General features: G+C 40.4%; 1 protein-coding gene across 2 annotated transcripts in view; it reads left to right on the forward strand.

Annotated features, from left to right (window-relative positions):
• Nucleotides 1–24,286, forward strand: part of AHNAK2 (AHNAK nucleoprotein 2) — a 56,558-nt gene that overhangs the window by 6,484 nt on the left and 25,788 nt on the right. For both annotated transcript variants that reach the window (XM_082057474.1, XM_082057475.1), the window contains exons 2-6: nt 20,632–20,708; nt 21,498–21,587; nt 22,355–22,411; nt 23,010–23,151; nt 23,924–24,105. In XM_082057474.1, the coding sequence (XP_081913600.1) occupies nt 23,016–23,151; nt 23,924–24,105 (318 nt within the window). In that variant the 5' untranslated portion in view covers nt 20,632–20,708; nt 21,498–21,587; nt 22,355–22,411; nt 23,010–23,015. The remainder of the gene's footprint in view (nt 1–20,631; nt 20,709–21,497; nt 21,588–22,354; nt 22,412–23,009; nt 23,152–23,923; nt 24,106–24,286) is intronic.

Below are 24,286 nucleotides of genomic sequence, written 5' to 3' on the forward strand. Positions count from 1 at the left end.
CATCAGAATTTACTGTACATCCAGTCAGTACCTGGCAAGATGACATCCCAGTCAACCTGTGGGCTGTGGAGCATGTACAAATGCAGAAACTTCACTCTTGATTTAAAAAATGATGCAATCCCTCTCTTTCAATGTAGGACCATGACTTGCCCAGGAGGCAACTGCACATAGCAGCAACAGGGAAGGCTGTGGTGGGCAGATGGCAGAGCAGATGGTTGATGCAGGACGATGGTTGAGCAGGTGGGGTGTTTGCATGCTGCAAATGGTGCTCAGCCTGGCAGCATGATGCTGGCAGGGGCGTTCAGGGCACCCTTCACTGCAGAGGCCCGAGGTGCTCTGAAACAGAGAGGCTGAAGTAGCTGAGTCAGATTATCTTGTTGGATGTGGACCATAGCTGATTGCAAGGCTTGGGTATGAAAACTTGTGGAAAAAATCTGTTTTTCTGCTTTCAGTTTCTAGAGTTATTTTTGCGGGGGTTTTTTTGTTTTGTTTTGTTTTTTGTTTTGTTTTGTTTCGGTTTTTTGTTTGTTTGTGTTGGGGTTTTTTTGTTTGTTTTTTTGGTGTTTATAATTATTTTTTTTATTTTTTTTATTTTTTTTTAATTTTTTTTTTCTGAATAGAAGTTTTAATTAATCCAGCACCCATGAGGAAAGCTTGTGATGAGTCCACCTTGAAGTCCTTTGCAGGCTGGTATCTTTGGGTCAGTCTGCCCCTGAAAGGCAGCATTGAGAGAAGATACCCTGGCAGAAACAGGTTTGGGATCAGAGGAGACCATGGCATGTCCCTCTGCCATAGCCCATTACCAGCACCTCAGCAAGACTGCCTGAAGGTGTCTGCAAACCCTCATGATGGAGCCAGAGACAACCCCAGAACAGGGACAGGAGCGAAAGGCAGGGAAAGAAAACCAATTATTTTGTTTCTTTCTCAAGGGCACTGAGAAAGCAGCCAGAAGGGCCACACACACATGTCCAGCCACACAACAGCAAAACCAACCCAGTGTGGGTGAGAAAACTCCATGCAGCACAACCCTTTCCTTGCCCCCGTGGGCAACCACAGCCTTTCCAGCCCAGGGGAAACAGCTTGTAGACATACTTGCATCAGACCCAGGCACTGTGGAGCTGTATTGGCACATAAACAGTGAGAAACACAGCAGTCCTTGCACTGGGCAGTGTGTTTGGGGTGTTTCTGCTAACTGCTGCCCCTGCCATTCTCAGCTGCGTCTTATTAATTTATTTGCACTCTTTTGTGTTTGGGGCTTGTTACTGGTTCACAATCAGTCTCTGCCTAGCTTTGAAAAATGGGGGTTGGAGCCAGCAGATCTCCACCCTGCCCTGTGATAGGGACACATTGCCTTTGCAATGCTCTCCCAAGTTGTGACATGTACCACAAACCGGTCCTCTGCCAGCAGTCCTCTGTGTGTGGAACTGCAGGTAAATCCAGGTGCTGCATGGACACCTCTGCACTGTCACACTCTTATTTCAGGGCCTGGGCTGACTAAAGTCAGGCCCCTGGGCAGCACACATGGATACAGACCCTGAGCCTGGTCCTGGGACTTCCATTTGCATCAGAGCAAAAGAGGGCAAGAAAGCCATGAAAAGAAGAATTTTCCTGTCCCAGTAAGGGACAGAGAGGGCAGGAAAACCATCATCCTCTAATCCAAAACAGGAGCTGACTGTCACACCGGCACAAAAAGACCATGCAAACTCCTCCACTAACTCTGTTCTTGTGAGGAGACAGAGATGGACTGCGATAAGGTTTTGGCTCTCGTAGACACTTGGAACCGCATACGAGGCCAGCCAGAGCCTGTGTGCTGAGGGGAAGGGAGCTGGACCTTGCCAAGTTGGCACTGACAAATCGCAGCAAAGAGCAATGTCCTTAACCTGGCTGCAATAGCTCTCAGGAGATGGAGCGAGAGTTTCCTGCTTAGCAGGGACTTTGCAGAAGGCAATGTCTCTGGGATGAAGGCAGACTCCAGTCTGTCAAACTTGCTGTTGTTGCACAAAAATCGCACAACCCAGACTTGTTTGTCAAGACTTATTTTTGTCATTGATTGTTGCTGCAGCGTGGTGGCAGGTTAAGGTCCCCAATGTGTTAAGTGATATATAACCATATACCCGGATACGCCTCAGAGGACTCACAAGCTTTGTGTCAAGCTAATCGAGCAAAACAGAGGTGGCAGCAACGAGGAAATAGTGGAAACATAGATTTATAAAGAAGAAGGAAATCTTTTTTAGGCTGCATTTTGTTTTGTTTCATTGTCTAGAACATCTCAGAAATTCTCAGTCGTAAAAACATCCCTGTTGGCTGGAGCAGAGCTGTGGATGCAGTTACCCAGCATGTGGGTTTGTGCAGAGTGCTCGTGGTGGAGGCACATAGCAAAACCAGGCATGAGCCCTGTGATCTTGCTGTGTGAGGGATCTCCTTCTGTCATCCTGCGGAGGGGCCGAGACCTCTGCTTGGAGACCTGAATGCAAAATCTCGCTCTGAAAACATATGTTTGTTTTCTAGTCAAGAAAAATGAGGGAGGTCTGCAAAGAAGAGTTAAGTATTTCAGGCAATCTGCAGCTGCTGAAGTTTTTGTTCCCACTGTCATGCCCCTCGGGTGTCTGGGTGAGGGAAGGATACACTGTGCAATGCTGCATTTCTTTTTAACTTCTGTCCAGCTCCTCTGAAGCGCCCGTCGGGAGCCAGAGCAACACATGGCAGTGGAGCTGTAGCAACAGCAGCACAGCACCTACAACTCGCAGATGGATTCTTATGATGACAGGCAGGAAAAACGGAGTGGCATTTGCCTCGAGGTTGAAAAGAAAAGGCAAGTAAGACGGTGTGCAACCACTCAGAGACCCGGGCTCACCTTGGGCTGACAGCAGTAAAGATATTTTGCTGACAGGACATGACGTATTCCCATGGAAATGAGATTTACGTTGCTTTTGGAAAATACATTGAAGTGGCCCTCCACACAGGCACCAGAGATAGCTTAATGAGTAAATCTTAAATATTTGGACATTTGATTCATAAAATAAAATAACAGAAGATTAATGATAGTTAAACTTCAGTGTTCAAGCAAATCTGAACAGATTCAATGCAAGAACCATCCTTACAGAGCTTCCTGTCTTTCAACACAGTAAGAAAAAATATAGAGACTTGTTTTAAATCAATACTTACAAAAATCATGATGCAGTATTTTAATCTTTTAAATAGTAGTAGATCATTCTGTTCACTGGCTGAGTTGCAACAGTAGTATTTTTGTAATTAGTGGTTCTTTGCAAAGTCATGAAATATATATATATATATATATATACAGTGCATATCTATATAAAAGTAATATGAGCTTAGATGAGTTTTGCACTGATAGGCTAGTTGGCAAAGAAAACACTTTTAGTTGTCCATTAGGGCTGGATTCAATAGAAATTTTGGCTGGTTTCACTGCAAGCCTTGGAAACCCTCAGAGTATTCAAGGCTTAGGCAGTCAGATGCCTGCTTTAATTTCTATTGACAAAGGAAAAGGAGGGATGAGTAAATGTAAAACATTTCCTTCCAGCATTGAGCTAAGAGAGGCAGCGTGGTGCAGGGAGGAGGTGGAATCCAGGACATCTGGGTTGTATTTATTACTGGCTCTGCTGCCAAACTTGCTTTGTGACTTTGAGCAGGTCTTATTTTATTTTTTTTTTTTTTTCCCTTTTCTACTTTTCTGTGCCGCAGGGAGAGCTCACCTGCACTCACATGGTGCTCTGGGCATGTGCAGAGACTGTCTTGGGGACAATGACCAAATGCCGTAGCTACCCACCTGGCATATTCATATGCACCAGGCAATGTTGGGGTGATCGATGCCCCAGAGGGTACAAGAGGGGTAGTTATGCCCTTTGAGAGCACAAATAGAAAAATGCAGTATACACCATAAATACATACCTGTAAATACTAGTAACCAATGCCTTCTGCTACTACAGATCAGAAAGTCATTCAGAACAGGAGTTGGGTTGGCAGCCTCTTTCACCTATACTTATGATCTCTTATCTCATTTACTACACCATTCACAGGGAACAGCATTTGATTTTGGGATAAGTCACAGGAAATGAGGTAGTTATTTTGCAATGGACTCCATATGGTGCTTCCAGTGCCCAAAGAAGTTTTCAGGTTCTCAATGTGGAGGAAAGAAGCCTGGCAACCTTTTTTTTTTCTTTTGTGTTAGATGCATTTTCTGCCAAATGTGAAGAAGTGAAAAAGCATGTGAAAGCAAAGAGACAGTCATATATGGCCTTCTGCGTGTCACTAGCAATTGCACTGTAGTCCACGAGCGATATTTAGGTTATAACCAGAAAATTTCTGGCTATATCTTATTTGCCTTAGTTTTTCACTTTGTACAACACTCATGTCTTAATGCTAGTTGCTGTATACACCAATTTAATTCAAAGCTAATCTACAAAATGCTGACATTTTTTTCTAGACGTATTTACTCTCACAAGGAGGCAGGCATGATTACTGTGTGCAATTCTGTGTGCTCTGCTGGGTTTTATAAGATGGAACCCAAACTGATCTCAGTACATATCACAGTCTGGATTACAAGATGAATGCAATGTATCATGTCATAGGTCTGTTTCATTGAGGCCAATGGATGTCTTGCTTGATTAGGTACAGAATGAAATACTTCAAGATTTGATCCTGTGGCACTAAATGACCAGCAGGTACATCTGAATTCTACAGGTTTTTGTGAGCTTCCATTTGATTTGGGTCAAGATATCTTCCATGAGCACCCCCTCAGAAATACCTGGAACACTAAAGCTTGATCAGATCTCCCTCTCCAAAAAGCTGTATATAATCTCAAAACTTTCTGCTGAATGTTGGGATAGGTGATGGAAGAATTTGTCATGAATTGGGATAATCATATGCATTTATGCACAGTACAAATCTATGAATAAAGATGCAATATGCAACCTAGAGCCAGAGTAATTAATATCAATAGAAAACATTGATAGAAATGATCTGTATCTACATGCTATACAGCAATACTTCCCTTTGTTTTTTTTCACCCATAAAGAAAAGAGGATATTAAGAATAATGGGGCAACGCTAGTATAAACACTAGTATAAAGTTGGTTTGGCATAGTAGAGCTTTGTTGTAAGCTATCTTATTTTAGGCATCACTTTAGCTGTATTGATTTTCCATCCTCTGCAGGGTACATAATGTGTTCTTCTTCTCACTGTAACACACTGGGCAACCTGAGTCAGTCAAGTGACTGGGCTGCAAGACACCTGGGTTCAACCTCTGTTTTGGTGGGTGGTGCAGTCACATCGCCTCTGTCTCTGCATCCCACTGTCTCTCTGTCCATCCTCTTCTCCCTTTGGCTCTCCCATTAGTTTGACAGAAAGGTCTTTGGGGCCAGCATTGTTCTTCACTGTGTATTTGTACAGCATAATGAGGTGTCAGTCTTGGGACAGGCTTCTGGAAACTACCAAAGCATAAAGTGTAATAGAAATTAATTAAGTGAATACCAGTGTCCGAGATGTCAAGGCAGAGTGTAAAAATTATCTTGAGTAAAGTGGTCTGAATGTTTTAAAGTGTGATCCAAAGCTTCTCCAGACTTCAAAAGCTTAAATCCATCCCTTAACATGCAGCCAGGGCTTCCTGCAATGTTCTCTAGTTCTGCACAGCCAACTTTGCAATGTGAAATAAAAGCTGTAGTTGAATCATCATGGGTTAAAGCCGGTTATTCCCACAGTTCCCATTTCCTAATGTTTTCTACTCATGATGTTCTTCACTTTTAATGATCATAGTAACTCATGCCAAAAACGGTGTTTCCTATCATGTTCTCCTCACATTGTGTATTGTGGTTGATTTTTTTTTTTTTCTAGTCCATATTTTCAATCCCCAGAGAGCTAAGGTTAGTCATAAACATGCTTTTGGCTATCAGATTCATGTGTGGTTTGCTATAGCAACAAACAAAAGCATTAGTCAGAAACTGGCATGAAGCTATAAACACATATTTTTTTGTGATATTACCCAGAGTTAGCTTAATTTATGTGGTACACTGTTGCCACAGAACTGCATCGTAGTCAGGCTATTGTGCTTGTTGAATAGGAACTTCATAGAAAACCCAGAGAAATAAGCAAGTCTGTGTACTGATGTTGTCATCTGAAGATCACAAGCCAAATTCTGCTATTGCACTGGTATAAATCCAGCTGAACTCCTTCAGAATGTGCATTTAGATCAGATTACAAAATCTGAACTTATATCTATTGAATAAGAGAAAAATTATCATAAATCAAATAAACACTCACTTTGCCTTTGCTGTTTTCACCTCCATAACTTCACTGCAGCAAAATGATTAGAGGTTGGCGTTATCAGATTGCGGGAGATGGTTTAAGGTTGCTGCCAACACACTTGGAGAACATTATCTGCAGCATGGCAGGGACAGCAAGGCCTGGTTAAAGATTTTCCTCCTCCAGATGTGCCGATGCAGCCCTGGGAAGGTGCAGTTCATGGAGCCAGTGTCTGTCCAGCCGATCTGGGGATGGGGAGGAGCAGCTTGTGCCGCAAGTGCTGGCTTTTCCTGGGGAGCTGGCTGGGTTTGTCCGGCATTCACTGGGATCCCACAGCGAGACAGATGCTGGTCCCTGAGACAGCTAGTTTAAATGTTACCCTGCAGGCTCTACAGAAGTGGTGGTTTTTGTCTAGGCAGAGGAGGCACTTTCCTGTTAATGCTTCATTCCAACCATTTGCCTTCTTTTCATTGCACCTTTTCAGGAATATGAACCCTCGTATTTTTTGACAGCTGCATTTAATAAAAAACTCATGCATGAAAAACATGTTTTCCAGTATTCCTGAGCTGGCACCACTCAGCAAGAACTTAAACTTCCACAGAAATTGTTCAGATACATTTTCAGACCCTTCATTTTAGACATATAGCTGTGAAGTGTTTGTGACCTTCCCTGCTGCAGAGGTGTGCAGAGTAACATGTAATATACACATGTGTCAAATGATAAGAGTAACAAAACCCTCAGAGCCTTCTTGTACCTACCAGTCCCATTGTTTTCAACTGGATCAATGGTTCCAGCTGCAGAGGATAATCCCACAGCAACATGTAGTTTGCACAAGCACACAGACGCCCTCTGAGAATGGGCCTTTGAAATCCAAGAATCAAGAACAAGATCCAGCACCAAGCATTGATCAAGCTGTATTTCAAAAACAAAGACCTGTTTTCCCTAACCGAACCCATGAGCAGAAGAACATGCCCCAGGAGATCCTACATTTTAGCCTTGGCCCTGTTCACTGTACTTTGCTGAGCATTGTTGGTTCTGGGTCCCATGCACTTAAGACCCTGACCCTAGTGTCTTTTCAAAAACTTTCAAGATAGTCTTACTGTAGTAGATTTACCTGGTGTAGAAGTGTAAAAGGACCTGTTTTTCAGACAGCGGTACCTGATGGAGGACTTACTCCAGACTATGCCTGGATTGTCTTCACGCTTTTTCCCTCTGTGCCCAGTTGCATCAAGCCCTGCATTGAAAGATGTCAAACATTTAAATTCTCTGAAAACAGGAGAGGTCTGCATGCTTGTCTTCTTCAAAATGCAGCCCAGTGCTTTTCTGTCTCTCTTACGCCCTTTTGGTCAAATGGGGACAGACATTCCCCATAAGAATGTTCAAAGCATAATTATTATATTGTGTTAAAAGTGTTTGTAATTAAGAAAAAAGAAATTCTGCTCTCAGTGTACTTGCGGAATGCTGTCAAACTCACCTCAACAGCTCTACTTAGAGCAAATATTTCAGCCATTGCTATTGACTTCCTAGTTCATGGAGTACTTTGGGGCTGCAGTATTTAAAAAATGTCTCAATGAGATGGTAGTGGAGCATTTTGCCTGTTGACACCTCAAAAACAGTAGACAGGATAATTTCATGGTAGCAATTGTTCTCTTTCGTTGGCTTTATTGACTGTAAGCTGTGTGTGGTGGTGGGGAAAGGAACACAAACCCTTCTTTAGGAGGGAACAACAGTCTCTCTGCTGCAGATGGTGAACTACAGCTCAAAGACAAAGCAGAGTCCTCACTGCAGCTGTTGGATGAGACAGGCTGCAAGAGAGTATGAGTAGTAAAACACCATTGGTTTTAAAATACTCTTTGCAAGCATTTGCAGAAAAAATTACAGATGGATTGAGGGGCATCTCCAGGTGCCTCCCGTTCTATCCTCTTGCACTCAAACGCTGCACTGCTCCACAAAGCGAGGTGGTCATTGCCATTCTGCAAGGTGGGGACAAGCCATGGGATTGTCCTCATGCTGTACAGATGTAAATGACTCTGAAGAAGCCCCCTGAGAGAATAATCAGATCTACTTGCAGTAGATCTCAAAGGCTGTAACTGAAGCCCTGGGGTTTTCCTTTTCCTTGTATGAGTTTTGTATTAGTACAAGATTGTTGATTTCAGTAGAGCCTTTGATCTAGCTAAAGGGCAAAGTGTAATTTAATCTCCTTTATACATTGATCTGATTCTAACACAGCTGTTCATTGAGAAAAATGTTACCATGTGCCTTCAAAAAGAATGTATCCTGCTTTAACTGAGTTTAAAAAATTGTAACCTGTGTGTGAATAGATCATCATGATAAGGAAACAGTTACTCATTTCCAGAAGATATCATTATTTTTTTATTACAGAGAGGCTCTGAATGTTTGGAACTGTTATGAATCATCCTTAGGGTTGATAATCAAATTCAAGAAATAGTTCTCTTGGTGCTTTCAAACAACTCCACCCATCTCAATTCATTCACCAGTTCCTAGATGGATGAACTGCAGTGTAGTTACTTCCTTGCTATTTGAGGCTTTAATCAAAAAGAAATCCATAACTGCAGTAATGTGCCTTTAAAAAAATCATTTTTCCCTATCGTTTATACTAGTCTCTGTGAAACATAAAACTGAAATCTATTTCCTTAACTAAACTGTGTTTTCCTCTAATCTATTAGGCAAGCACGCTGGTTTGTTATTTTTGGGTGCCTCAGAACGGGCTAGATGGTGCAGAGGGGAAAAATGAGCACTGAATCATTTAAAAAACACATGCAAAGATTCAAATAATGGTTTCACAAAAATACGATACAAAGAAAGTTAATTACTTTCAGTTTTCTATTTCTATAACTTAACGTGCACTTAAAATCCCAATGTTTTTCTGTCTCACATCTCTGATTATTTCTAATTTCAAATAAAGATGGAGTCCATAAATTTAGTTTGTAATAGAAGACAGTTAGCAAACGTCAAGTTTAGAAAATGCTAAGGCAAAGTATACATGTGCTAGGGAAAGACTTTCAAAAAAGAGGTGAAAACCAATGAAATGAAGTAAGGAGACAACATTTTTGAAAATAATTTGGTAGGCCACCTGTTGAATTATTTTGAAATCTGACCTTTATTTTGGCTTGAAACCACAGTTTATAGTCCATTTGTTCAGATTTCAATTGCATTGATACAAACAGAAATATGCTACTTGACTTATTAATTTGATTCAATGGATTAATTTATCTGTTAATGAGGTTTTATGCTTTTCTAAACCCACAGCCTGCATGTAGAAATTGTCTCAAATTTTTAAAGGGATTCTCACCCCACATCAAAAAAAAAAAAAACAAGAGAGAAAGTGAGCAGTGCCAAATGCTGTTTTGCTACCATCATTGTTTATTGACAGAAAAGATTTTTATCTTAATAAAGTGAGGGAACTGCTAACTTTATCTTTGATGTAAAGTATTTTCCCATAATAATTTTCTGTCACCTTTATCCCATATCTCTTGTATTACATAGGCATTAAGGAATTTAAAAGCTTAAGAGATATTTTCTTCTGTGACAATCTACATCCAAACAAGTTGCCCAGGGAACTTTCTCTCACACTGAAAACCTGTTTCCAGTGGCAGATGTTTATATAAAAGCCCCCATAAAAGGTTGTGGAAAAGCTACAAGGTTTTTGCTGCATTCCTGTTTTGAGAGGGGCTGTGCCCAGCATACCAGAGAGACGTGCAAAGTAACATCACTCCATTAATATTGGTACATCTGGGCACTTAATTCAGCACTGGATTTTACTGGTGGAGTAAGAGATATGAATAATCTTCCTAGACCATAGTGATCTTTAATGTGAAATATATATATAGAGGTTTGTGTATGTGTATATGTATTTGTTTATAGTTATATAAACATACAATTTTTTTATGGTGCATTGATTTTGATAAGGATGATTTTAAGCAGTGGTTTTGAAGAGCAATTTGGACTAAAAAATCTGTTTCTAATTTGAAGTGGTAAATGCCGTTTATATAGAGCCCGCGTTGAGCTTTTTGCATAATGTTAGTAGATCCTCTGTTCTTAAGACCTATTCTTAGGGAACAAATGTGCTCTCTACCAAAAGCACCAAGAATTAACATCCTCCTTTAATGTGTCAGCAAGAGGACAAGGAGCAGTCAGCTTATCCCGCTACCTCTCCAGGTCAATACTGGGCTACCTTAAGAGGGAGCTTGGGCTCTCCAGTGCTGCCGATGAAGCCTACAGGGACAGAATGATAACTTTTAATAAATGTCTTCATTTGATTCATTTCTGAATCTGAGCAGGGGTGTGCTTTGGCAGTAGAACAAGCAATGTGCTCTGGGAGAAGCCTGGATTCTTGGGGGGGTGAATCAGCGAGGAGAAGGAATGCGGGAAAGTTAATTTTAATGAGCTTTATGGGCCTTATCTGCAATAGGCACCCACCTGCCTCCGCTTCTAGGCAAGTCACGATAAGAGCTGAGTTGACAGCTCTGTAACAGGAGGGCAGCAGGAATCAACTGCCTCTGGCTCTGAGAGGAATACAGCTTTGTGTTTGATTTCCTAGTCTAGTTTTATAGGTGAATGGGTTTCTTTCAGATGGAAAAAAACTGCAATGTGCCTAATCAATAGATTGGTAACCAGATAACCACAGGGTAGTTCCTACTGGGGTTTCTGAAACTGGTAAACTGGTAAGCAAGTGAGAGCACTCCACTTGCAACATGCCCCTGAAGACCTTCTTAAAATCAGATCATCCAGACGGACAGTGACACTCTGGGAGATTTTAGCTGGCTGTCCATGCAACTATTAACAGCACTGGTAGGGACTCAGTCACAAGTAAAGGCAGTATATCCCAAGAGATAAAATTGTTGAGAGTCCCAGGAGATAAAACTGTTGAGGATCACAGTGGATCAGACCAGTCTTTATTGCTTTATTTGACTATGAATCTCTAACTTGGTTTTGCCCTGTTCAAAAGGGTGGTAAGCAATTTCAGTTCATTTGGACAATTGCTAAAAAGTGATTCTCTTCCCTTACTGACTTTGTGAGAACAGAGGCCCTGCAGTCCTTGAAAAAGATCATAATTGATAATTATCAGAGAGGGTCCTATTTTTGCACCATCATCACAATAATTATATACCAGAACACCGTGGGAATTCATGCAGGAAGTAAAACACACATTGGAAACCCATTCTGTCATGTAAAACCTGAGAGAGAGGAAAATTCCTGCCTAGCACAATCAAACATAGACACAGTACAGGACATTACACCTGCCCTCTAGGCAATCGTTAAACCCAAACTACAGAGATGATGCAGAACTTGTACTTCTGAGACAGAACCATTGGATAGGGGAAAACAGCACTGACCCACTGACTGCCATGAGCATTTCTCCAGCTGCCTTTTTCACCCTGCCACCTGCAGCTGTATTTTAGCTAGCAAAAGGAGGGATGGACCAGGAGAGGCAAATTCAGATATCAGCCACTGCTACCTGCTTTTGCTGTCTCTTTTGGACATCACTCTAGTCATGTTCTCACAACACACTTTGGCCAAGAGTTGTTCTCAAACATTGTGTTACTCCTGTGAAACACTATTCCTTCACAGTAACAGGTGAAATACCGGACTAATATTTTAGTAAATATTTTATTCTTGTACCAGAAGATTTGTGTGGATCTGGCCAAATTACATTCCCTATATAACCAAGTAACCAAAAAAGTGGTGATAGCTGGATGAAACTCATTAACCCAGCATCTGGGAAATTTCAATTTGACAACTGAAAAAAAAAAGGTCCCCTGTGCTTTTCATGTTTAAATATGACTCAAGCTGAGAAAGTCTGTGCAGAGCCTCACCAGAGTGATTTATTGTCATGCTCTGAAATGTCCTATGGATTCTATTAAGTTTATCTTTACAATCAGAGGAAAGATGGACCACTGTAAAAATAAAGAGCTCCTTTCTGATCTGTCTCATTAAAGTTTTTGCTCCTATTGTTGAGTGTGAGCAGGCATGCTTTTAATAGTTTTAAATCTGTGGACAGAGCTTATCAATAAACACACACTCACAGGAAAGCCGTTCACTCTCCTTTTCATCTGGGGCTGTTAGTTTCTCTTTTTATGGTAGTGTTTATATCTGTTCTTAGTTGCCAGTGCTCTTCCCTGATATTCGTCAACCTGTGGAAAATGCTCTATAAAATCCTACAGAGCACAGTATGGTCTGTAAGAAACCTTAATTCCCTACACATTTCTCTACTTGGATGTACTTTCCAGTGCAGTGTACTATTCCTTCTTATAGAAGTAGGAGCAAATTTTATGAACAGGTCTCTGGCTGGGAGAGGAGAATGATGATTGTCATGTATGTGTATTTTCTGTTTTCAGAAGGTTTTGAGATTTGAAGGCTTTTAATGAAGTATTCATAACTGCCGACAAGGGCAGCTTAACATACCAAGGCATTGAATCAAAACATCTTGTTCATGCCTTGAATGGAAGGAAACTATTCACACGTTGGTTGTTTGGGAGTAGCTGCTCCTCTAGCTCTGCTGTGCTACGAGTCCCTGCTTTTGGCTCCAAAGTCTGAGCTACATTCATCACGGCACAAGTATGCAGCTCCGTGACAGAGTGCAGCCAGGGGGCATTACCAAACTGAACGCAAAACAAAGGCGGGAGTATAGCTTAAACACGGGCCTAGCTGGTTCTGACAGCACCCTGCAGATAATTAGGCCTGTTAAACTCCTTTAGCAGCAAAATCTTTATCTTTGTCCCACAGACCAGTCCTTTGTCTTCATCCCACAGAAATAGTCAGGGAGACCAGAATTTCAGGGTTTGGTAGGGAGGGTCCTACTCCCAGCACAGGGCAGAGGGGAAACACAAAAGGGAACGTGCTATTCCTCACTTTATCACTTTTCCTGAAGCAGAACGGCTGCTTTTTCTGCTGTGGCAAGAGCTGACAAGCTGGTTTGTCTGGGTGGAGCTCCTGGGTGCCCTCGCTGTCTCGCTGGCAGGGGTTCAAGTGAAGTAACATCGCATTCCTGCGACGGAGGGCTGGGAGAGGAGGCTGCCTCCTCCGTGACATTGCTCCGGCGTCTTCCTGTTGTCACGTATCCTGCCCGGATCGAGTGACAGCCGCGGCATTCCCACTGCGGTCCTGCCATGCCACACAGCCCTGCCCAGCAGTTGTTGTAACTCAGTCTGTGCAATCTTGCAGGACAGTGGAATGAATCCAGGTCTGTGGAATGTGCTAGGAAATCTCCATAGAAGATGAACCTGTTGATTTTTCACTGATGGTTTTCCCTAGCGTAGCTGGAGCCCTTGCTGGGAATGCCATGGGCCTGCTGGAGCTCATGATCCAGCCTACATGGACTGTGCAAGAGTCTGTGCCATGGGCTGTGCTTCAAACCTCCTGAGAGTTTCCTCAAGGAGCACAGTGCATGGATAAAATAATTCATTTGCAGATGATTTCAGATGCTTATCTTTTCCAACTGATTCTCGAGAATCGTTTTCCTCAGAGCCAGCTTGCTTGCAAGGACATGACTCCTTCACCAAAGTGCCCAGGAGGATTTGGGTGGTGGGGATGATTGCTCTGAGCTGCCACAGCCAAACCCTTCACACTGAGCCCTGGTCCTAGTTAGTTTTATTCACGTTCTTTACACTTAACCTTGGCATTTACACTTAAAGACATTCACAGCTGAACTCAAGGTATGGTTTTATATCAGATGCTCTTTGCTGTGTAGCCTCCAGACAGCAGCTTTGGACAACAAATCTGCCATGGTTTGTTCCTTTTTAACAATAGACCTTGAAGCATTACCAAGTCTCTGGGTTCTTAAGTCCTCTTTAATGTAGCATTAAGTCACTGCTTCTATTTTTAATTTGAGCTGAATTTAAAAACTCTGGGGGAAACAAAGAGAAAAAGTGAAACATTTCAGGCCACTGATAATATTGAGTATCTATGTTTATGCTTGTACATATAATTTGCACAACTTTTTTAGCACATGGATCAGCAAATCATGACTCTCCAAGCCAATTGGTGCAGTTAGCAGAACACATAGATTTGCTTGTGGATTCAGAGATCTTTAGCACAGCTGATTTTGGAAAGTGGTGAGAATAGTTCTTTAAGTGACAAAAATTCAAGTTTGTATTCAGAAAATGGTAGCTGAGATGGAGAAGGCGGTCCTTTTGCTGTCATCATAACTTTGTGAGGCCTTTTCAAAAAATCTGATTTAGGCTGTTTTTCAGTCACAGCAGCTTTAAGGAAAATAAAGAATGGAATAGCTTAAATGCTGATGACACTGCCTAGCTGAAGTGACATTTTAATTAGCTGACTGTTCTACATTTATTCATCAGTCTCTAGTCTTCTGGGATATCCTGGGAAACCCAAAGAGCCCACTGCAGGGTGCATTCATTTAATAACTCATCAAAACAATAGACAGTGGATTCAGATGGGTATAAAAAAACAGCACACGAGGAAACTGAAACAAGCAAAAAGCTTGAATTGCTAACATTTTGCCCATAACCTTGAACTGAAAAATTTCTCTTAGTAAACTAAAGTCAGATGAACTTACCTATCTGAAAAATTGCTCTTGAGAGGCCAAGACGAATGCCAAGCATGTGCATAGCATTCCTGTTATCAAGTGCTTTCCTGAACTGAGACCTACCATTTTAAATATTCTAAGTATTCTAAATATTCTCTATTTCAAATATAAGAAGTGAATCAGAAGGAGCTGAGGGGCTACACACCAGCACTGCTCAGGTGGCTGTGAGAGCTCTGAGGGAAGAAAAGGAATCCCAGTAATGGTGATACCTGCAAGAGAGGGAGAACAAGCTGTGGGAAAAAAAATCAGGCACACTATCCATTTTGGGAAAGTGATTTCATTTAAAGATTAGGTCTTAAATCTATAAAAAAAAAAAAAAAAAGAAAAGAGGGGTGGGGAATTTAATTTAAAAATTAGAGATTTAATGATTTAATTTTAAAAATAGGAGGCAGTCTGGAGCAGTGCATTATCAGTGATTAGGCACACATGCATGAGAAGGAACAGGCCCATGACAGGATGCCTGGGGGTGCGGGGACAGACAGATCCACAGGTACAGATGGCTGCAGGAGGAGGGGTCTGATCAGGAGCCAGCTGAAGCTGTCCATGACAGCAGTGACACACAACCTTATTCACAATGACACAGAAGCACATGAGGGAGCACCATGAATACTGCTGACCTACATGTGTTAATTCTTTTCTGGGTCAAACACAGTGCCAAAAATGACATTGATATTAAATTTTTATTGTTGCTGTTTGTCTTGCAATTATTCACTCCTCCTTCTCCTTATTAATGACACGAACCAGGTTGTGTGCTTCACACTGTCAGAAAAGACCTGAGCAAAAGATGTCCCAGCCGTGCCCACATTAAGTCACGAGTCTTCTAATGGGCAGTGGACTCAAAGCTGCTCATTTCCACAACACTGCACAAACAGGACTGTGTGCTTCCTATCATAGCTGAGAAACAGTAAACAGCAAATGCCAAAATCCTAGTAAAGAAAAGGCATGTTATGACCTTCATACATTAACAAATATATAAGTGAGTAAAGCATGCAAATTTTCACCTGTGGACAGATGTTTAACACAGATCAGGTTTCTGTCTGTTCAGAAAAGCTGGTTGTTGGAGTGAAGTTAGATAATTCATGCCAATCAGTACATGGCAAGAAGGAACCTCTTCTCTTGGTGGGGATATTACCTGAGAATGAGGAATATTTAACCTGCATCTTTGTAAAAAAAATGTGCATTGCAACTATTGCTACTCTTGTCACTTTTAACTGATGTGCATTAAAATCCCAGGAAAAGCAACACGACAGCACAAAAAATGAAATGAAATGAAATGAAATGAAATGAAATAAATAAAATAAAATAAAATAAAATAAAATAAAATAAAATAAAATAAAATAAAATAAAATAAAATAAAATAAAGCCACTTCTAGCAGGAAACATAATACCTAAGAAGTTGATGCAAGGAAAAGTTATATGCTTAAAAGTAAGAGCAGAATACTTAAATTCACTACATTTATATGCAAACATAACTTTAGTATAAAATCTTAATAGACAGAAAGCCCAAATCTAAGAATTATAGAGAAGGAATATAATTTGTAAGCAAGGAAGCTAGGATGATCAGCAAATGATGTTATAATTTTTTTAAATGTAATCTCCAGTACTGTCGTTTGCTGTTTTATTTGATATTAAAGCTTACAGTTTATGGTAATTTGATATGCTAGTGTCTCAATTAAAGCTAGGTTTGTCTTTAGTTTACACAGTACACTCAAGCACAACTGACTTGAATTCAATGACATTGTCATTCTTTAAATTTATCATAATTTCTCAAATATGGCTTTTGGAGACTGTTACCCACCAAATGTGAATACAAAAAAAAAAATAGCCTGGTTTTATGTTTTTGTGGTTTTACCCGAAACAGTCCAGCTGGGTTGGTAGATTATTGATGTTTTTTTAGTTGCATTTAAAAAAAAAATACAATTTTCAGTCATGATATGACAATGTTAGAGCCTATATAACTCCTACTGCCTACTTGCAAAAAATTCCTTTGTTCTGAAGTGGGCTCAGTGGCTATTAAAATAGTCACTGATGTAAATTCCATCTTGTTTATGAAAACATTTTGAACAAAGCATTGGTTGTCCAGAGTTTATAAAAAAGTTAAAACCTATAAAATGTTGGCATCACTACTATTTGGGGCATGAGAATGACATGCATATAAATCATAGTTTATTGGCATACTCTTTTACACACAGAAAGAAGACTTTGCTGAAAATGGAATTCATTGATGTACTGAAGTACCCTTCTTTTATAGATTTGTCTTTAATGTATTCTGAACTGGAAAAAAATCCAAAGCAAATCTTAGTCTGCAGTAGGAATCAGAGGCACACAAAGTTTTCATGACATGGGTTGGCTATGGTAGAGGGGCAGAGTTTGGGGAAATCGGGGTGGATGCAAAGGCCTCAGTGTGAAGCTTTGGGAGGGAAGGACATTTGTGTAGCTGATGTCCCTCCATCTAATATCACCCAAATCTCTATTAGCCCTGGTGACAGTAGCCTGTCACTCCATTTTGTAGGAAAAACTATCACCATTTAGGAAAGGTAACAGCTTCCTAAAGGCTTTCACAGGAGGACTCTGTCCCTTCCTGCCCATCATGAGGTAGGTGAAAGAGGCCTTTTATGCTGACAGATTTTCCTCTTAACAGCAGGAGATTTTTTCTGGTGACATTTTGGCAAACCTTGATCTGCAACCCCTCTGACAAGGAAGCAATCGCCTGCCAGCACTTGACCAAGCATGTGAAGTCACCCTTGTGCCTCATAACACCTCTGCTTTGCTTGATCAACAGCTGGTGAAAAATAAGAAACTTCTCTCCTGGTCCAGGCGTAGATGAAATGTCATCCAGGCCAGGTCTACCTCTCTACATCCACATTCAACAAGACTTTACAGTGTCATTTGTTGTTTTAAAATGCCATCAGTATGAGAAATACTGGGTCTCGCTGTGGGGAGTGATCTAATTCTCTTGGATTTTCTGAGTAGCCCAGTCTTAGCAACAGGAAGATTTTGAAGGTGTTGGTCGCCTGATCATTCTAAGCATCCTTTGTTTAAAATGTCTGGTTTTAAAAGTTTTATGTCTGTTAGACCCTGTAGGATAGCAGCAGTATCTTAAGACTCAAAGGATATGTCTCACTGGATGGTGAAAAATCAGCGGCACAAACTATATAGGACCAGTCACGTTCTGAGAACAAAGCACCCGTACTTGTGTTGCTTCAGGTCTAGACAACTAAAATGTCACTGAAGTTACACCAGAGTAAAACAAGAGAAACAGCAGTGAACCAGCCCAAGAATTCTCCTAGATAATTCTTTCCTTTTTCTTTTCCAGTAGCAAAATTATTGGCAGTCGCCAAGGATCAATGCTGTAATTAGCCTTTAAGTGCTGCACTGAAGAGCAAATGCTCTAGCAATCCAAGCAATATTCTGTTAAGTCATTCTGCTGGACGGCAGGGCTTGTGGGTGGGATTCTCCCAAGTGAAAAATACGGCAATTCCACAAGACTAAGTCCTTACTATTTCTTGGAATTTTAGTAACAGCCATAAAATCCGCTGTTGGCACCTGAATCTTTAGAAGCACAAAGTGAATTAAACAGTCAAGCCTCAGTCCTGCAGCTCTTCTCCTCATCTGATGCTTATTAAAATACATGTGGTGAGGAGCTTCATGAACGGATTCCAGCTCATAAATCCACATCTGAATTTTTTAACATGGTTATACTTATTTTCCAAATTTCTTGAGCTTCTGAAAATTGCAAATGCTAAGGCTTTGGAAAAAAAAAATCAAGCCAATATATGCAGGTCTTTAATCTGAATTAGGATCTGCACTAAGACCATTTTCTAGAATTGTCCTTTGTAGGCATCAGGACTATGAAGGCTAAAGGAGGCATGGTCTGGCAGTCCTGATGTGTTCTGAGTTGATCCTAGTTCTCTGGAGATAAAATACCGCAGGAGACTTGACTAAGATGATGTTCATATGGCTAATGATGATACCTTCTATTCTATAAAGTTTGGAAACTTTTCCCAGAGACTGACCTGGGATATTCCCACTGGAAGCACCCTATTGCCATTCACCTTAATAAAGTGGTCCATCACTGATTCCATGGTGTAACTCTTTCAAGACTGTACTAAATTATTTTATCTTCAAAAAAGTCAAGGAAAAAAATAAATGTAGCAGATCAGAAAGCTATGAATAAAGGCTAGCAAAATCACAGCCATTTTAAAAAGAGCTTGGCAACTTGTATCAGAGTGATTGCACACATGCATAAGTCGTGCCAGCTTGTCTGCACACACAGCATGTAATATCCACATCCAGAAATGTTGTGTTCCAGTCTGACGATTCTTCATTTAAAGTAGACAATGAATGAGTTGCACAGTTCTGTTTGTGGTTGTCTTCTCTAGTGTTCGAGCATATTTTTAAGCCAAAGAATCTGTTTAGGAGAGACAAAAATATGTATACTAATGGCAGTTGCAGAACTGGGTGTGAGAGAGCTAGACAGTCCAATGGCTTGAAAGAAATGGAGCATGGAGACAGGAAAGAGACATAAGTTATAATACCAGGATAAGGACTTGTGCATGTATGAGAATAGCCTGGTCATCACAGAACGTGTAATTCAGCCACACTGTCCTCTACTGGCTAAGCCTGGATCTCTGAAAACAATGATGTATTCATGCTGTTTTCATTCTTTGGTGCCCAGTTTAAGACATTTCAACAGAATCACTTTCAAACAGTCCATCTCCTTCAACCTATCTCTCTCCACCCTGAATACTTTTAAAAAACAAGAAAGCAGAGTCTTTATGACTATCAAAACTTCATGATTTTTACTCTCTGACTCTGTCTTAAGACCTCTGTCAAAGGCATGGAAGAGTTTTGAGATGGGGAATTTTAACCTATTTATTGCAAATTAATGGACTTTCAATTACTGATTCTGACAGTAAAAATTTTAAAAAACAAAACCCCTTAGGGAAAAACATCTCAGCTCCCTCTGTACACCTCTCCTTCCCTCTTTCTGGTCTCCAGTCCCCTCACTGTGGGCTACACTCCGTCCCTTTGGGGAGGCAAGAGCTGGTGTGGGACATGGAGGGTCAGCAGATGGTGGATGCTTTTCCTTTTCCACCGCTCGCTTTGTACCCAGTTGCCCCAGGGTGGTTCCTACACCAGCCACCGACTCATCAGAGTGAAGCCGCCTCCTCTCCACCCTTGCTGAGGCAGCTTTTCTTCCTCTGGCCCCTCCTCAAGATCCTATTCTGCTCCAGCATTTCTCCTGCTCTACCATCTCTTTCCTTCTGCTCTGGTGTGGTCTTCTCTGTCTTTTTTCTCCTCCCCTAGTGATGTTGCCTCTTTTTCTCTGCATTTATCACTTTTCTTAAACACAGTTTCTCAGAGGTACCAGAAACTCCTCCGATCTGAGCAGCCATATCTGATACAGGTTGGTCCATGACCTCCTCCCACAGAGACCACCATGCAGCCATACCGCTGCCAAAACCCTGCCAATTCTGCCCAATGCACACTTCAAGCCCCACTTGGTAATTAAAAAAAAAAAAAAAAATCTGTCCAACTTCTAGTTCTACATTTTCTCCAGTCTGGGGATTTTTTCCTTCACAAAAGCCTTTATATTTCGGGACATGAATATTTCTGGTATATTTGAAAAGAGCTGCCTGATGAGATCTGAGATAAGGAACGTGAATGAAAGCAGGCCTTTCTATGGCCAACCCTGCACATGTTCCCTGGGTGTGCTGCTCCGGAGGGCTTCAGCTTGCCGTCTGGCTGCTCTGTGCCCTGTATATCTCCCATGGACACCAACAACCTGTTTGCTGCTTGCAGGTTCTGGACGACAGCTGAGACCGGCCGAGCCTCCAGGAGATGGTGATGCTGATGCAGATGCAGAAGACGAAGACTCTGTGAGGTTTTTTTAGAGCTGTTTTTTTGAGGGTGGGAGTTTGACAGTTACCTTGTTAAAATGGGATCTTAAGTATTTTGTTTATAGCTGGGTCTTGCTGGTAATTTTTTTCCCTCATCAAAAATGTGGTATTTCTGCTTGGGATTGTCCTGCCAGTTCAAAAGCTAGAATGACGCTTCAATATAAAGTGACCTGCTCTTTGTCATGATTCGCCAGCATGAGTTTAATATCAAGACTTAGCAAATTATTACATGGCTATTGACTGCAGTAACTTTTCTTTAAAGCTTTGACTGGTTTAGGTTCCCTGTTGCCAAGAAGGAAGCAAGCCAAGTGCTTGTCAGCAAAAATTCCTGTTGGGACTCTTCCATGATTTGCTTGGTTATAGATGGCAATAAAGTTTGAAGCCACAGGATGCAAAGGTTAGGTGTGCAAATAAAGCAGAGGAGGGAAATTTTATTGCCTTTTAAAATTATTACAAATAGAGCTGTCAGAAATTTTAGTCTATTCAGTCCATAAATGCACACAATTCATAAAGAAAACAAAAATCAGTATATCACTGTTTTAATTTCCCAGGAGTCTGCTCCTTGTGTTCTTGAGTAACATCCTTAAATGAGAATTGTATTTGTTCTTAACCTAAGGAAAGAGTTATTGGTTATTCTACATGTGCCATTACTAATGAAAGATTTGTACACAAAAAGAAACTATACCTAAGTAGAAAAACTTTCCTAAAAAAATGGGTCAGTGTTTAATGCTGAATGTTTCTTTCACACCACTCATTTCTTTGCCACAGGTTAATGAAGTGGCAGTAGAAGACATCCGTCCAAGGCCACAAGGATCCTCTCCGGTTTATGAATATTCCATAGAAGAAGGGTATTCAAAGGCAAGACACTGAGTTTTCATGCAGGCATGGCTTTACCAAGTTGATTCAAGAGACTTTAGCTCCTGCAACTAGCTGAGACTGTTCTGTCATGTAACAGGATGTTGTTGCAGCCATATCGTCTTCTTGTCCCCACAAAAATGAGGGCCATGTTCATTGTTGGTTTTATATTGTGCTGGACTTGTTGGTCATGTTCTTGTTTCCTGGGAAAAAATGCATTTCACTTCATTCCTTAAAGAACCTGAAGCAGAGTGTCAACAAATAATATTTCATTTCCTATTAGAATAGTTAACTGGCTTGAATCTAACTAATATGTATTTCAAAATCACCTATATCTCTTGATAATTCTAAGTTAAAGATTCAATCAGTACAGTCCTGTTAACATAAGCAGGTAACAGTTTTAAATTCATTCTGAATTCAAATAAAAGATAAAAATACAGGTTGACAAAGGTGAAAGAATGAGAAACGTGCTACTTGAGTAACAGACAGAAAAGCTCCCTATGTCTCAATACACTTGGTCTCTGGTGTTCATTTCATGCAAATTTTGGTACAATACAGAGAGGCCTCAGCATTTAATTTACTATTGGGAATAATATGGTTAAATCATTCATGTTGCAGATTGCACTTGTAGATCCTAATTTTGCTTTGTTGCCATTAAAGTAAGCCTCAGTTCTTAGTCTAAACTGGGGATTTTAACTGATGTAGGACTTCTGTTGTACTTTACAATAACCTGACTTCTGAACACTAAGTTATTGCAAATTATTTTTCAGCTTCAAGAAGAAAACAAAAAATATTCTACAGACAAATCAAAACAGAGTCATCCACAGGTCAGTCTAAAAGCTCATCATAGTTTTAGGCATGTGGCTTGCAAAACATATTCGTCTCTTACAACAAACAGATGTGGATGGGTGGACAGAGGGAAGGACAAATGGGCAAAGAATTGCTTTATACTTGTTTTGACCAAGAATTTCACAAATTGCCTAGTTGTGGCAAGGCATGAGCAGTTACTTGTCCTATTTCGGGTCCTTCCATAATTCTTTTTAGCATTCTTTAGCCTTCTCTGGTTTGAGTACAATACAGCATTAGCTCTTAGTCTGATTTTTCTGGCCCATTGACTCTAATTTGAGTGCTTAATATCTTCATAGAAAATAGAATCTTTCAGCTCTAAAAGTTCCCATATGTTTCACATATTAAAATTATAACCTATTTTCCCTATGGCCTCAATTCAGCATAGCCCTAACACATTTCTAATTTAGAACAGAATCAAACAAAAACTGAAGAAGTATATTCTCTATTTTAGATATTCTTTCTTGAGCTACTGAAAATATACTTGAGAAGACAATTTTTTTTTTATTGTAGAACAATGTAGGACACTTTGATACAAATTAATAAAAATTATAAATGCACACTGTTTTCTACATCTAGGAGACAATGGAAGTGACCCTGAAAACAGAAGTGGAAGCTGGTGCCAGTGGTTTTAGTGTGATGGGTGGAGGAAATGAAGGACTATATATTAAAAAAGTACTTAAGGAATCTCCTGCTTCAAAAATATTTAGTCTGAGAGAAGGTACAGTCTGTATTTCTGTTTTGTTTGGGGGTTTTTTTAATATACCTTAAAACAATCAGGTATGTAGCTGTGTGTGCATATAGATACCTACATGATCTGTCATCTCTTTAGGTAATATAAATAGTAGGTCCCAAACCAATTAATATTCTTTGTGACCTTGACCTGTCCACCTTAATAACTTCAAAGATCAGTTTCTTAAACAATAATTAAATGTGATTTTTTTCTACTGTTTAAAAAAATATATATTTTTCACTGATACAATGAAAAGATACATAGAAAGTAGTGTGTAGACAACTAAAATGAAAAAAAAAAACAACTCATAACATTTATGAAGAACCTGCCTTTGATTCTTTCAAAAATAGTATGACACAAAACTACAATAAATAATGATTTAAACAAAACTCAGAAGTTCAAAGTCTAAATACTGAAAAATATTATAAAAAACTTAGTTACTGTCAGGGTGGTCAGACTGGAGCAGGTTTTCCAGACAGTTTGTGGAGTCACCATCCTTGGAAATATTCAGAACCTGACTGCACACAGATGTGAGCAACTGGCTGTAGCTGACCTTTCCCTGAGCAGGATAGTTGGACTAGATGATCTTCAAAGGTCCTTTCCAGTCTTAACTAGTCTGCAATTCTATTATGTGAACATCATTTTATATTTTTAATAAAAGAAATACTAATTTTTAAATTATTAAACTTTAATACAAAAGAATTTGAAAAACTGCAAGATATCACAAACTAATTAAAATTATGTCTGATTCCACTTGCAGGTGATCAACTTCTAAGTGCTACAATATTTTTCGATAATATCAAATATGAAGATGCACTCAAGATTCTCCAATATTCTGAGCCATACAGAGTCCAATTCAGCCTCAAAAGAAAAATTACTGCGAAAGAAGAGCTAGAACACATTCAGTCTACAGCCCAGTATAAAAAGGAAAGAATAAGCCAGGTAGATATTTGATTAATTTACAAAATTTGGATAACGCTGTAGTTGAGATAACACCATTGCCAAGGGAAGATGCTCCAAGCCAACCCTATCAGCAGCCGAGTGGCAGATCTTGGTGCAGGGACAGATTTTCTGAGGCAGGGAAATGCCAGGGCAGCAGCGAGACCCACCAGGAGCCAGCAGC

The sequence above is a fragment of the Streptopelia decaocto genome (assembly GCF_964273445.1).
Source record: "Streptopelia decaocto genome assembly, chromosome: 7".
NCBI classification, from domain to species: domain Eukaryota; kingdom Metazoa; phylum Chordata; class Aves; order Columbiformes; family Columbidae; genus Streptopelia; species Streptopelia decaocto.